The 16,820-nt window shown below is 34.1% G+C and overlaps 1 protein-coding gene across 2 annotated transcripts in view; it reads right to left on the bottom strand.

The window, feature by feature from the left end:
• The window catches only part of LOC139771786 (semaphorin-1A), a 209,215-nt gene that overhangs the window by 86,820 nt on the left and 105,575 nt on the right, over window positions 1-16,820 (bottom strand). For both annotated transcript variants that reach the window (XM_071704825.1, XM_071704824.1), the window contains exons 3-4: window positions 3,956-4,052; window positions 1,338-1,389 (exon numbers count right to left, since the gene is read on the bottom strand). In XM_071704825.1, the coding sequence (XP_071560926.1) occupies window positions 1,338-1,389; window positions 3,956-4,052 (149 nt within the window). The remainder of the gene's footprint in view (window positions 1-1,337; window positions 1,390-3,955; window positions 4,053-16,820) is intronic.

Raw genomic sequence — 16,820 nt, 5'->3', positions numbered from 1 at the left:
TTACGCTCACCGATAAACGTAAACAAAGTTATAAACGCTGTCAGCGTTTCTGTACTAAAAATATGCGCAAATAAATGCGAATAAAAAAAAAGTAGATTCAACGGTATCGTTCACAATTTCGCAGAGGCTTCTCACATAAATCACAATTCGTCTGATTTCATTTATCGATATTACGTTATCGTAAATTGACAATTAATCTATTCGTTTCTATAAATACATTCATATCGCATGTATGTGCGTGTACGTGCTTTTAGAGAGAGAATTTTGGAAGAAAAAATTAGTCTCTCTCTTTCTCTTTCTCTCTTTCTTTTTCATTTGCAAATAATTTATTGCGAAAATAATGATACCATTATTCCGCGAATTGCAAAGCCTGCAAAGAGATAATTTCCCGCGAAAAAGACAAATATATACGCATGGAATAAATCTTTGTGATTGGCTGCACAGTTTTCGAGAAATATAATTTTAATTATAAAATAGAATGCATTTATTTATTTATATATTTATAAGAGTAACCTGACCACTAGAGCATATTAAAATTTTTAAATCTCAAAAATTGCAGCTTAATCTTCCCGCCATGAGAATCAAACTGGCTTCGTCTATCTCCCGTCTATCTCGGCGAAAGAAAAATTATTCAAAAGAAAAAAGATGATTTGACCGGAGACGCTATTTTCTCCAAAAGTAGCTAAACTACATCGATCCGATGTCGCGATATCGGTCAAGTTTCACAGCCTCTTTCCCGCTACCTTCCATTACCGCTAAATCCTTCAAATCGGAATATCGATCGCAGCGGTCGGTCGCGATACGACGCGGCAACGGCGACGGCGACGATACGCGAACCTTAAGGGGGCAAGCCGGAGCAACGGAGCAATGGTGATTTTTACGATTCTATTCTAAGCGGGGGTGTTATTGGCCGAGAGGCTGTCTCAGTCTCTCAGATCGATCTCCTCTCGCTACGTTATGCCGCCTCGGAAAACCGCCACCAAGATTCTCCGTCGTTCGCGCTAATCCCCCTTCCCCCTTCCCCCTTCCCCCTTCCTCCTATACTTTCACAGGTTCTCCTGAGCGCCAATTTCTCATAGTTTCGCGAGCTACCGAGATCAATATCGCTTTTGAGAAGCATATACATATGGTAGTTCCGCAGAACTAATTGGAGCGATAATTGGAGAATCTTTTTCAATTTTATAGAAAGCCCCGACGATTTTCGAAACATGGTAACCCGAAGGGAAGTGAGCGACGGAAACGCGAGGCTTTTCAATCTTTCGATCCTCCAATTTAAATCATTCTTTGTCGAGCACTAGATATATTCGGAGAAACAGTTATATTAGCGTTGTACTCACCTGGTCGGCGATCTCCGTTAGGTCGTGCAGACTTATGTTGTAAATGGCGTTTCTGCAAAACGAAACGAAACGGAAGCGTTAAATCCTGCCCATAAATCGTCCCTGTAACCTTCTCTGCGCTTCGTGCGTCGTGCGTCGTGCGTCGTGCGTCTCCGTGTCGACACTCGGAATACTCGGATTGAATTGAAGTGATTCCAGACCTTAGAATATATTGTTCTAAGTTCTAGACGCGGAATGCGACCAGACGCGGCTCGCGCGGCTCACCCCGCTCGCCCGAAAATCGGGTGACTCCGGACTAATTCGGGTGGTGGGGACGCGCGTGCCGCGCGCGCCGAGCTTCAGCGCGTAAACAAGAGCTGCGGTCCACTTGATGCTACAAATGCTTCGAAGCATTCCTCTTCTCCTTTCTTTCAATAAAGAAAGAAGGAGAAGAAGAACGCTTCAAAGCTTTTGTAGCGTCAAGTGGACCACAGCCAAGGACAGACGTTAACGTTCTCTCGCGCGCGCGACGATTTAAAATCAGATATTGAATCGATCACGCTTTATTATACGGTATGATGTTTGTCGTATATTAAAATAAATACAAATACTTCTATCTTTAATCGGAAAATAATAAAGAATAGATAGAAGAAAACTTTTCATCCAAAAACAACGTGTATATATTACTTCTATTAATGTACCGTTCAGCGATAAAATTAATAAAAGAAGTATTAATAATAAATTAATATATGTAAGAAATAAACATCAAATAAAATTAATTAATAAGATTAATCAATTCTCTAAACATTTGTAAATTTCACATTTACATTCGATTAAAAATCGTCATAGAAGCCCGTCTATAAAAAGTTTTTATATATAATGAACAAATAAAGGATGGATATTTAAATTTACAATGCTTCTATAATAAATTTAATAAATTATTATTCTCTATTAATTACATATTGTTCACGATATAGAATAGCTTGATCTTTTTATGACGATGTAATGCATATAAATGTGAAATTTAAAATAGACGTTTATAAAATTAATTTGTTTTAATTTATTATTTATTTAACTTAAATTTCAATTTATTAATTTAATCGCTAAACGGAATGTTAATGGTAAGTTGTTTTTGAATGGAGATATTTCTTGTATCTTTATTTATTTTTTTCGGATTGAACATGATACGAGAAACATATTTGTCATGTAATGTTAACGCGTTTTTTTAAGTGGTTTCTCCTGTTCCACTAAAAAATAATATTATGAAATAATTGAGCTTACAGTTCGTCAGAAAGAAAAATAAACCTATGTATATAATATTCTATATTCTTTAATGATATTTTTAATTTTTTACATACTTGTCTCTGTGACAAGTGTGATGTCTTATTCGGATTTTCGGATGAGCCGCATTCTGATTCTGCATCACTTCAATTTGAAACGCGAATAAGCATTGGCAATTATGAGTAAACAGCAAGAATGACGCACAAAGAACGCGATATATTTAAAAGATAAATTGTGGGCTATCTTTCAACGAGTATAAAAACTGTTTTCAGGTGACTTTTAAATCTTGCATGTGCGGAAAGAACGGAAGTGCGAAAGATAAATCAAGCGGAAAACCCAAAGACAAAATTGGAACCGTAAAAAGATCCATGCTATATATCTCTGGATGTAATTGATTTTACGACTCAGGTTGCGCTGACTGTTGGCGGAGAGCACGATCGAGAAAAAAATTAAATTATTTTTTGATCCATATCAAATTTCCATTAGCCAATGTATTTGTATCAGATTCCGCAAAGAGATACGTTATTGATCTCCAGCCCACCGCTTTAACAGCGTAACTGGAGCAGCTTGATAAAATAATATTAGATAGTAGAAAAGTGTTTTTTTTTAAATATGTATACACGTGCAACTAGAATGGCGAAACGGTAGTCGTCGCCCTTTGAAATACGAAATAAATTTTTGAATGTGAACTATCTTTCCCTTTGTGCTTCCTATCGATTGAATCGCTTGCGGATAACAAGATGTCTCAAACCCACTTTCCTTCTACGAGTCCTTTGACCAATTTGCAACAGACTTTTCTTAACGAAAAAGTCAAGAGAATGATAGTATCTAAATTACAAGCAACCTATACAAAAGTATAAGTCTTTTTGAAAATTAAACGTCAAGGCTTTAAAAAAGTAATAAAATCATACTTTGCATTCAATTTCAAATAATCTTTCACGAAATTTTGCTTTGAGACTTACTTAACAAGATAAATAATGTTGAAAATCAAAAGGCTGTTAAAAAAATTATATCCCATTAAATCTTCATTAAGTTGAAACTGAAGGTTGGGCAAAGAATTCATAGTCGAAGAGCGGTCTGGTACATCCGGTATGCTGCATGCTGTCTTTGGCCTTTGAATACAAATGAATAGTGCGCGTTGCGCGTAAACCGCATCTCTGATGTTTGCTACTAATACGCGTGATGCTGCGTCACCCGCTGCTGATGCGTAATCGAATGAATGACTCGACCCGTCGGCCACTTGGGGCTCGTGGCACCAATGAGCGGAGTCTGGCCGATGACTATCTCATTTATGTAAGCCCCCCCACGAGTAGCACGAGGGGACGACGCGACGAAGAATCGAATCACGTAACAATTACCTGGCACCAATCAGAATAGAAGTTGTCGCACGTTCTAGGAGCTTGAAGTGCTCTACGTGGCTTTCATTGCCCAGAAATCGCTGGCCAATCACCTCACCTGTAACAGAAAGAGATGTTTTGTTAAATCTCCATCTCATAACAGAGAAATAGAAAAAAAAAGAAAACATTGTATAAATATGATATTCTTATAACTTCAAAATCATGATAATCATGCAATTTATAGTTGTGAGAAGCACTAGAAGAAAAATGACTAAATTGCATACTACGTATTTTCTAGATATTATTTAAAATTGTTTTCAATTAGTCTATGTAATGTAAAAAAATATACATATATAAGAAATATAAATTGAATTAATAGCAAGCAATGCTTCCAGCATGAGTATCGATTTCCTCTGAAGTATTTGCAGAAAACATGTTCTGCGTGAATCGATCAATCATGCAACTGAATCATAATACACGTCGGACTTCGCGCATCAGGCTACAATCTTCCTGTTACATTCTCACGTCCGCGAATGAACTATTCGTGTATACATTATTCGCACGTGTATAGCTTTACATGCGCACATTAATCGATAATGTGTAGATTATTCCAAAACTGTCGAGCCACATTTCGTAGATCTCTAGATCAATTAAAATGATTTTTTTCTTATCAATCTCATCTCATTGTCGTAGATTCTTAAAATTTTCAATGTCTGATATCTTGTAACTTATTTTTCAAAATTACAAGCTTCTTAAATTAATTTCATTCAGAATTAAATAAAGTTAAAGTTTCACTATTTAAGGTTTATTTTCAGAAAAAAAAAAACTTAATTTTCGATCGCTTAAACTAAAAAGCTACTCTAGCGTCTTTTTTTAATCTCTTTGCTCGGATCAACTCCAAACTAATCAAATGATCCGGTAGAGTAGATAAAAGGTGGCTGTGTGTGAATAAGTCCGGGACACTCTATGAAATCCACGACGGTATCCGCAGCGGGAACGCGATATAACGACAACGCATCGGCTGCATCTCGTCGACAGAAGAACTTGTTACGATAAGCGAAGGGGGTTAGGGATGGAGTGTAGCAAGTATGCAGAGAAGATATCCAGGAAGCATGTGTAAAAGACTGAAAGGTAGGTCTCTTAGCCTTTAGTCGACGATAAAGCGCCGCGCCTACTTTGTGGTAGCAGCAGCGGCGGCTCTTCACTCGATTCTCCACCCCCGTCTCTTTATCACTCTCTTTCTCTATCTCATCGCAGACTACCATCGACACTCCACACCGTCTCACGACCCTTTCCTTCCTATCCACCTACCTACGACCACCGTATCCGAACCCCTTCACGCGCAGTCGACAGAGCGCTTCTACTTCCCCTAGACATTTCGCGTTATGTTTTTTCACTTACGTATGCGACCGCATTATGGCATATACCGGGAATAGGGAAGATAAGAAAGAGAAGAGTAGGAGCGCGTTCTCTGATCTGTGTATCAATACAATGTCGAGGATTCTTCAAGAATAAAAATTTTTTACGAAACCTTTTCAGTTTTTCTCTATTTAAAGATATAAATCTTTATGAATAAATTATTATGCAGCTTTTTCATCGCATGTTAGTGTCTACAGTTGTAAATGTCATCTCACCAAATCAAAAAAGTTTATTAAAAAAAGGTTTCTTAAAAAAGTTATCATGCTTATAAAATTTCATTTTTGGAGGAAAATAACAAGAAATGTAGTACGTAATAATAAGCTATACGCTATACATATATAATATTCATGATTTATTATCATTTTGTATTATACTTTTTAATCAATTCATGACAACAAAATATTTTTTTTGCAAAATGCATCAAATAGAAATGCATCGTTAGAAATTAGCATAATGAAATTTCGATATGCATGAAATGCTAAAAGTAACGGTATGCATTCATAAATGAGGAAGATAAAAGAGGTGGAGTTCAAATAGCATTCGGAATCGCCATAGCAAAGGCTTAAAGTCCGTATCATCGAGTACGTGAGATCGCGTGGATGAGTTTTCCGATACGTTAATCTGGTCGGATAGCATTCTCGTTCGACATTGATCTGCTCTCTATATTCGTAAGAGCGAAAGCAGACTGTCGTTGAGATCTATAAGAGCAAGAATAATCCTACTTGCAATGCATATGACTGTCACCAGTAGAAGGAATAGTTATTTTTTTGCATTGCTGGCACAATGCATTTCGCTTTACAATAGTAATAAAAAATCACGAACTGTAAGCAGAGAAATTCCTCGAGTTCCAATCGCAATCGGCTTTCTGCGACTCGATGGCTTAGCAGAATTTTTAGTCCTTTTAATAGTATATCCTATGCCGCGTTCCAGATCAAATTTATTGTTTGTTTTCAAGGGAGAAAGATTTATATGTGCAGAAAAATGTGATCTTTCAATAAAAAATCACTTCATTCATTTTATATATAACGATACTTGGATATATCACAACATATCGAAAACTTTTATCCAATAAAGCTTCTATATGATCGAATTAAATATTATAACATATACATGTGAATGTTTAATGTAAGAAAGATTCAATTTAGCTGGTAAATAATGTTACAAAAATACATATAAGTTGTAGTACGAAAAAAATATATTTATTTTTTAAATATTTTATTATATATTTTTTGATACTTCTCATTTACATTAAAAAAACACATTTTAATCTTTAAAATACACACATTTATTCTTTCATATTATATTAAATTAAAAATTACATTTATAATATATGTATATTACTCTTCACAGCGGTTTACAATAAAAATTGTTTACTGCTTTTTTTATTTCTGATAAAATTAATATTCAAATAAATCATCTCATAAAACAGTAAAGAAACTTTTCAACATTATTGATCTGCATATGCATATTCATATGAATATCGTTACAGTGATAAATGGTTTCTCTACTTGTGTATTTGTCAGGCTTTAAAGCACTCGCGTTACTTTTTGCGTTTTTAGCGGTCAATTTGTATTAATTCCAATAGGACGCATTTTATGAATCAATTTTCCATAGACATGCGGTACATCTGAAGCGTTTATACACGCATATATAGAAGTGAGTGGATTTATATGATTGAATTTCAGAGCTATCAGTCAACCAATAATTTCTTTATCGTTCATTGGATTCGACCAATTTTCTATTTCTTTTATCGAGAAAATAATTCTTGTGCAATTTGTGTTACATATAATATATATGTATATTACTGTTCTCCTATTATAAATCTAACATTTTCGTACAGAATTCATATAGAATTCCGTATTCCTAAAAAAAATCTGTTTAAAAAGTCGGTTTATTTCAGATTACCTGAAAAATTTTCCATTCGTTGTAAGTCTGTTAAATTATTTATTGGAAATGGATTTAGTAGAGATAAAGTTATTGAAAATACGCTAAACTTTTTATCTGCAAAGAAGTACAGAGAGTTTAAATATCGGGAGATATCTTCATCGTGAACTAGATTCAAATATCGTCTGAATATAAATAAACTGAGTGATATTTTGCGTATAGCACCAAATATGTCAGGCTTTTAATTTCTAAATCAATAATAAGGAATATATTTAAAAAAAATATATATATATGTGTGTACATTAAAAATATTTCGATTTTTGTAGCCAATATATATATATATTTTTTTCTTATATTTTTTCTTCGGAAAAATAAAGAAAATTTAAATTAATTTATAATTTAAGATAATCGACCTTATATATTTTTTCCCATGTATACACGTTATTATATTGAAATCATCGCATAATTTTGATTTTAATTTTATAAGCAAATATATATATCACGTACTTTACAAGATTAATTTACAATTTCGATTAAAATCAGTAGACAATCACCGCGAATGTTTGTCGTTAATCACTTATCTACACCGGAGTTTATGGTTGATAAAGCCATCTGGGTTCCTCGGTTCTAAGATTGCTCCCATGAATATAATTCTCTAATGATAAGACAATATAATTCTACTCATCATTCAACCCTGATTATTATCAAGTAAAATCCACGAAAGCGTTCTAAACTCATTTGCAAGGCGAACATACTTTCCTCCACGTCGATATAAGTTACCTTAATTTCGACAGTGTTGTTCTTTACGATCTCGCGATGCATATGGATGCAGTTCCTAGCTACGATTGCACTTTGCCTACTACATACATATGCATAGATGTATGTACATGTATTGTAATCATGGTTTATAGCGGAGGGTGAGTTCGGCACGCGTCAGCTCTTACGATGCAATTTCTTATTCCCGAGCATCGTCACCGCCTCTCATCGGCACGCGACTGATGCAGATAAGGATCGATCTTCGCCTAAAAAATGTACAAGGTGTCCTAGGGTCACCGGAAGCACTTTCAACTTCAACTACTCCTAAATCAAACGCAGATTCTTAAATATATATTAGAATTCTTTCATCAACCTATATGAAGTGATAGAGAATTATTTTTGTTGCTATATATCACGTAGTATATTTATATAGACCACGAAAATGAATAATATGTAACAATCGTAATACAATATATTCAAAGTTCTCTCGAAATTTTGAAATTCCACTGTTTGCTGGTACAAATCGAGAATCAATCTTTTCTTTATTAAATATGTCGTGAATAGTCAATACTTGTTTACCAGTTTTCTCGATAATTATTTAAAAAATTTATCGATTCTTTGAGAAAAATCAGTATAAAACGACCTATGGTCAGTATAGTTGAGTAGTTCTGCAACACTCTATGTACCGTGTACAGATAGCATGAAGACCCGACCGTGGCATAGATAAACGAAATTGACTCCTCGACGAGTCGAGTCGTTTTCGAAACGTATATTGATATCGGCTCGTGGCTTACGAATCCCGGGCCCGCATTGACTCGAATCAATTTCCTTGGCTGGTCGATGCTTATCGACAACTCTGATTCCTCTATCAATGTTTGGTCGGTGATCGATCGGGCTACGTTCCGATTTCGTTTAATTTTCATCACGTGACAGTGGATCCTCGTTGTTGAAAACAGGACACGCGATCGCAAGACTTCGATTTACGGCTCACTGTCGAGCGACTTTAAATCGGTAATTAAAATCAGTGACCGGCAATCGATCGTTAAACAAAGCCAACTCTAGAAGATCGTACGATGTTCTTCGTATCTATTTCAGGAAAAAGAAATATTGCTATCACATTCGCAATTTAGGTTAATATAAAAAGTGAGCCGGAAATCGTGGTTCAAAAAAAGATGACTCCTCTAAAAAAAATACTGAATTGAAAGTTTGTTTATAAAATAAAATGCTTTTTTATTGATATTGCAATTGTCTCGTATTATCAGTATGCCAATGAAAACGAGTCCAACGCGAACCCCGATACAAGATTCATAAATTATTCCTGAATTAACCAAGTTTAAAAAGGAAAGCAGATATTAGTTTTCCAATTCTCGACTGTTTGATAAAAACAAAACTAACTTGGTAGTACAGTTAAAGATCGAGACATGCGTGCAAATAAAAACACAAATGCAATAGGACAGTCGTGAGTCGATTCCAATTGTTAGACACGAGTCTCTGTTACGAACACGATTCTACGACGTGCATCGTTACTTCTAACATTGTACGAAAAGTTTAGTTGGTTCACAGTTACTTTGGTTACTTTCTACTTCCACGTTTTCTTCGTTTCTTTCTTCTCCTTCTTTTTCCTTCTCAAGCTACTTGCTTTCCATGAAAGTGATGTTTCAAATTTGGAAACTAAATCATTTACGTTTCGTTATACAGCACAGCCAAAATTATACATTTTGTATTCAATATAAATATCATTTCGTTTAATGCATACATATGATATGCATAAATAAATGCATATACATATATAAATTGTAAAATATAAACGCAAATATGTATATTATAAAAAATTTGACAACTTTCTATAATCGTAGTGAAAATGTTATCCCCCAGACTGTCCTAGAGCAAATCTTTGAATGTAAATACGTATATGTTAAAGATATTTTATGCGTTTAATGTAAAAACATCAATAGAGCATTCGACGCATACAATAAACGATATTATAAGATAATATGAAAAGATATTTGCGAAATAGGAAAACAAGGTCAAGCTTAACATAATTCATATTCAGGTCGAATGCATACAAATTGTGTGTATACGCATGTATATACAATTCGACCGTGTCTCGCACGTAGGTAACGGGCCTTTATTTGCGCCGTAATTTTATTTTAATAATATAGCTCCACATAATTTCGCCGTGTTATTTCACTTAAGCTACTAAATACAAAATATATACCTACTCCCACGGACATTTGCATTTATATTGGCTTATTATACGCGCGGCCGGCATTACTCAGCGAACCACCACCTGCACCATCGCCACCTCTATCCTACGGTTATTCTACTTGGAACATTTTTACGCAATCGATACCTTCTTAACAGCAAAGAGCTTAACGCTGATCGAATAGCGAATGTAATTTATTCCGTGTGATCTAAAGCGGTCACAATGTAAATGAATTCCTTGCTATTTCTCTAGTATGTAGTTATAATTCGACATTGAACTGCATCGATATGTAATAAGATGCTTTAGATGTTATTCATGCAAGGATAAATTTATTCTGATACAAAGGATGACGTCGAAATATTCACTGAAATATTCCACTTTTCACCTTTCCAGTTTTTAATAAATTAAACATCTATATATTACAGTTTAGTAAGAAAGTTTAATAAGGAAAAACACAATGTAATTTAAAATGAGGAAAACTTATTTAACTTGTAAACTAATATTTTAATTTTAAAGTTTAATTCCAACTTTCAAGACTTCTCTTCTCTCTCATATAAACTAAAGTTAAATGTATGTCTCTTTCTCCCTCTCTCGAATATTAAATATATTTTATATATATTTTTTATAATTTTAAAATATATTTATTCTTTACTTTATTATTAATATGTATTTTTGTTTCAACAATTACATTCTCAATTATACCTACGTATATATAGCTTCGTTATTTACGTTCCACTCTGCATTTTGGGTGTTCCAGACTTATACCGTCTCACTTTTTCTTCGCAGTTTCTCTAGTTAATTTAAAGTGTTTTTCTACATCAAAATATTGAGAGATAAATAATTTTGAAATAATAAACGATTAAAAATAAGTCTTCCAACATGCACAGACAGATAAACTCTAAATATTTTAAAAATTTTAAAAGTATCTTGAAGAATATGTTTGTATTTTTTAAATTATAAATATATTAAATGTCAAAAGTCAAAAATCTAGTGATAAATGATAATCTCTCTCGACACATTTTCACTAAAGAAAGATCGATTCTAAACTGTTTAAAGAATCCATTATAGATGAAAGGTGATCCGTTAGCTCTGGGTCATTTATGTATAGACATAAATGTCATTCATAACAAAAGAAAACATTAAAAAATAAATATTTTCAGCTTATATTTGCACAGAAAATAATAAAAATTTGTTAATGCCTTCCAACTTTTTTTCAATTTAAATGTCTTTTTTATCATAATTTTATCCTAACACAATAACATTAATATCTTAATCTTTGTATATGTATATATATATATATAAACGTTTCTTTTTATCGTTCTATCAATCTACTGTCCATGTTCGATAGTTTCGAACGTTCGTGTCAAGTCTGCTTCGACGGAATCTCAGCCTCAGCCGAACCTAGCTCGAGCCACCCCTCGACTGGAGCTCGATTGTCGGCGACGCGCGACGGTCGGACGTGCGGTGCCTATCTACCGATCTATCACTGTGGTAATTAAGTCAAACAAAGGCAAGCGTGACGATCGATTCGACCGTGCAGCAGCGACAAAATGTCACGTCGCCGTTCTCTCTCGCTTCGTGCGCGCGTCGGATAAAACAGCCTCGCTCGATATTACTGAGGTTAAATATCGCGAGACGAGTCGCGCCGCGCCGTAGCAAGAAGAGCATCGGCGCCTGTCTTAGCTGCTACTACCGCTAATACTCTTAAGGTAAATTTTACATCGGCAGCCCGACCAACGCTATACGCCAAAGGCTTTAATCTTCCGCGAGTTTCTATCTTTACGTAAATATTATGCAAGTAGATAAGCACCTTCGTAAGAGAAACGATAGGAGAAATAAACTTCCTAAGTAAAACAAATATAACGAAGAGCGCGCATCATCAAAATTCTAGATGACAAATTTGGAAATTTGTGGCATCGCAATTGAGAAACTTATTTTCCTAAGAAGAAAATTTCCAAGAGGAAATTTATCAAAAGCAGCAATTTCGAAATTCAATTTTTTTATCAATAAATGAAATATCATGCTTGAGGAAACGTTAATTTCTTTTCTAAACGAGATTCTATACATATGTCGTCCCATATTGATCTTTGCATGATCCAGTCGTATTAATTCCGCATCGTTAAACGTTTGGTATTATTTCGACCGTCCTATAGAAGAGCAGAATTAGAACTGGCAAATGAGCATGGACAGCTGTGAAATCGGTCAAAAGCATACTCGAGATAGAAAAGCGAGATAGAAAAGCGCATTGTATATTTCTGATGAGCGTAAAAAGAGAGGATTATTACTTTACTGTACTCTTGGAACAATAAGGATAAATATTCTTTTTTTCCACTATGCGCTACAAACTACTCAAACGAGAACTAGCGATAAAAAAAAGATCGCTAACTTGTGAAAAGTAGCACTGCATCTGAGGATTTTGAAAAGAAACAAAAAAGATATTTCTCATTCCATAATTTTTCATTGCGAGTTATGGATTTTTTGGATTTATAAAGCATGGTCAGTCAAGAGCTTCAGTTAAAAGCAGTTGCTTGCTCGTGAATCGCGCGCACAATAATCTTAATGTTAACTGATTACCTATTCACAAATGACCGTTCAATCACGTTTCATAATTGGATATGCTTTAAACCGCAATGTAAAAACCATTGATCGAAGTAATCATTAGTGTTGTAATTATTTAACTTTTCCAAGAGGACTTTTCACAAACTTTCACGCTGCGATCTTTCGTAGCTTTGACATTATCTTGTATGTCAATTTATTGCTGTAATGTTATCGCCGAATTATAAATACAAATGCAAATATATATAAAATAAATTGAGATATAGCATCGTCTGAAAGATATAAATACAATCTCTCTAATCAACGTATTTTATAGCACGCAATGGCAATTTAACGTTGAAATCTGAAGCGAGCACACTGTGTTCCTTTACCAAGAAGATATCTTCTGAATTATTAAAGAATAAACGCTTGCATTATCCATTACATCGCAACGGAGAAATATTGGAACTTCGCAGCAACTCAATACATTCATTGACGCGGTTATTATAGTAGAGTAACGCCTATATATTCAGCAAATTTGTGGAGAAGATTCGAGTAAATTGTAATAATTAAATATCATATAGTAATGTCTCAATGACTTAAAATTCATCATGTGAGGATACAAAGTAAAATTGTAGTAAAATTTTTTTAATGGATCCGATAACAAAATATGATAACACAGTTCATTATATTCTCCAAAAAAATGTTTAAATCGTAAAAAAGAGATTTACGTGTTTTTTTCCTATTTAATCCGAAAATAATGGCTAACAGGCTAAATACAATTGTATAAAATGATACTTGAGGGTTAAATCTTTGTTTCTTCTTATTGATAGTAAAGGAAAATTAGTTATATGAATATAGTGTCTAAATATCATAAATGTGAAAACGGCAGAATAATCGTCTACATGAAATACTGGTTAACTCGGACCTGGCTTTTGCTGCTTTCGGAAGCACGTTATTGCATGTAACTTGACATCCGGCAGTAATGTATAAAGAAATATACAAATATATATGTAGGGTGTATTCTTTTAGGGGAAACAAAAGAAGAAGGAAACATTTCTGGGCAAAGGACAGATTAATTAGCCGTTGTATCATACATGGGTATTGTAGAAATGTGAGTGAGAGTAGGATATACCATTCAATATAGCAAACACGGAAAACTAATGCTTATTACAGTCTCTCTCGCGATTAACTCGCGAGACGAGTCTCGCACGTACGAGTTATGTTAAATATTATTTGTCTTGCGCGGATATAATTTGCCGGTCACGAAACGTGATGAATCGCAGAAAAGCTTTAAGGAATTCCATTTTATCGCTGTCATAAAATTCAACGGTTCACGGAATACGTGGAAATTGAATTGAAATTACATAACGAGGGTGATATCGGAATGTGTAGCGCGTCGTGTAGTGAAAGGTGAATAAAAAAGTAATTGAGAAATCTGTTATAAATTCGGTCTTAATCTCTGCGAAAGAGATGAGCGTGTCCATTTAAGAGGGTTGACGGCGCGGGCGCAGCGGTATGTTTCGTTGGAAGTGGAGTTTCATATTTCATCTTAAGCGTTTCTCACTAAGCACGACTGTCCCCTCGAACAATCTTTCATGGTCGCCGTGTAAACGAGACTGATTTTCTCCATGATTAGATTTACTATGCATTTAACGCATTACTAAAAGGCTCCATAAAGATCTCGCGGAACCGTTGCATAGTGTTACGTGTTACTTATGTGTTACTTATATTTGATGAAATTATGAAAGTTATGATAAAATATAACAGAATGACAAAATTATAAGTATGCAATTATATTCTGATTTCACATTTTTTCAAGTAGTCATAATGTATATTTTAAATAAAAAAATTTTTCATTTTTATTGAAATAAATTTAAAAAAGATTGCATTGCATTGACGTAATTAATTTTGTATGCACAAATGCAATATATCACTCGTTATTTATGAATCACAATTGTATAAATAATAAATATAATAAATTTTAGTTAAATTGTTCATGAAACTTTCGTTATTTCTTCGAAAAGAGAGAATTAAAATTTATCTCTCCTGTCTAATATAAAATAATTCTGATTGACACAATCTGATTTTATAATATTCAAGATTCGAAAAAGAAGGTATTTCAATAATCAATTGAATATAGTAGAAATGACATGGTTTGTCCATTAAACAACATTTTTAAAATCTTAACTTATTTAATTTAAACATTTTAAAGTAAAATAACACAAGCAAATATTTCAAGGAGCAATGCATATTTTAAAATTTAACTGATAAACTAATGTATTACATTCAAGTACATATTTTTATCGTAAAGTTTAAGAACAATCCAAATGTCAATTTAAATATACCAATTTGTATATGTATATGTACGTTCATAACTTTATATGTTTGTACAATACGCGAATAATTTCGCAATTAAAATATATCTACCTAATATTCAAAGACAATGTGTATTGACATTAACAGAAAAAAATAAAGAAAGAGAAAAAATATATATTGTATACATAGATAGTTCTTTTGAAAAGGAAACCAATATAGACTGTTATGTAATCTCGCTTTTTTCCCTTGCTCTCTCGCTATTCCTATTTCGTAAACATGGGTCTTGTTTCCAATAAAGGGACGATATATTTGCGACGTGATACGATTGATGTTAAATATTGACAAGAGATTGTCAACTCTCGGCGTCGACACCAATCACGTTGCACGTAAAACATTTATCCGGTCACCTAGATCAATGCTTGAAATAATTAAATCGCGGTTGAAAATTTAGCAGATTGAGGAGATGTGTTGACACACAGTGAGGGGGAAAGAGAGGGAGAGAAACGGCCTAGTAATTTTCGAAAAAGGCGAACATGGCACGACTTAGTCTGGGAGGTAGTTGAAGAATTTCTTCGAAAGATCGGTTCAGCAATCGATGTCGTCGATTTCTCGCGTATATCGGAGGTAAATAAACTACGCGAGTATGGAACGCCTCGATTCAACGTGAAATATCGAGACTTATCTTTCATCAGCAGCGAACCATAGAAATGAGAAAATGCTGCTCCACCGCGGGAAACCGCTTAAAATCGCTCGAGGCGGAGGTAAAGGGAGAACGGGAGGGTGTAAAAACGTACCCCCGCAAGGAATTGCGAGACGGTGGTTAAAGGATTGCCGCGCACCGGCAACTTCGACAAAGTGATGCGCTTTTCTCCCACTGCTTCTATATGACAAAAACGTAAGAAAGATATGTATATCACTCGCGTACGAATGGTCGAACTTATCAAAATACCATTAAGAATTTTTATATGTATCTGACTGCGAGAAAGTAAGAATTTTTAAGAAGTAAAAAATAATAATAATTTTATACCTGTAAACAGTATACTCGCAAGAAGCAAACTTTCAAGAATTACAACAATAAAAAAGTACATATTATTTAAGAATTTGTGAAATTAAAGCGTACCTGTTCTTTAATGCTCTATGTTACATTGAACAATATTTATGTAAATTTTGCACATGAGTTTGTAACTTATCGCAAAAATAAAGATTGCGAATTACAGTAATCTTCTGTTAAGATACTTTCAAATCATTTTTTAGCGCATTTTCAAGATACGAAGACTTTCTAGGCATTTATATTAATGCAAAGAGACATGAAACTTTTTTTCTAACAATTTTCTTCATAAATACGTCATCATGACATGTGTAGAGGCGACTTTTGACAAAATGTTATGATTATACACAGTAGTGATGCAAAAATGTATTTTGCATCCACGACTGAAAGTCTCTTCAGTCGTAATAATCTTCTCGGAGAGGCCACACATATTCTCCTCTGCGCGTATATTTTTATGTTCGTGCGACGTTTGTGAATTAAATACCCGCCACTTGTTAAATTCGTGTTAATGCTAAATAAACTCGGCATCATAAAATGTATGCTCCCGTATACTCGCGAACCTAAGTAAATTTAGTCATGTTTATATACTGGCTTTAGGAAATTTTATAAAAATACCCGCTGCTAGTTCGACTGGCATGCACGCGGGGCATATTTTCCGCATCGCGTTCGAGCACTCCGCGACGTGACGCAATAGTTCCATATTAGTGCACACAAACTCT

Source organism: Temnothorax nylanderi, unplaced genomic scaffold, assembly GCF_030848795.1.
Source record: "Temnothorax nylanderi isolate EJ_2023f unplaced genomic scaffold, tnyl_v1.0 TNYL_tig0044_pilon, whole genome shotgun sequence".
NCBI lineage: Eukaryota > Metazoa > Arthropoda > Insecta > Hymenoptera > Formicidae > Temnothorax > Temnothorax nylanderi.
This window is presented reverse-complemented; position numbering and strand designations above follow the sequence as displayed.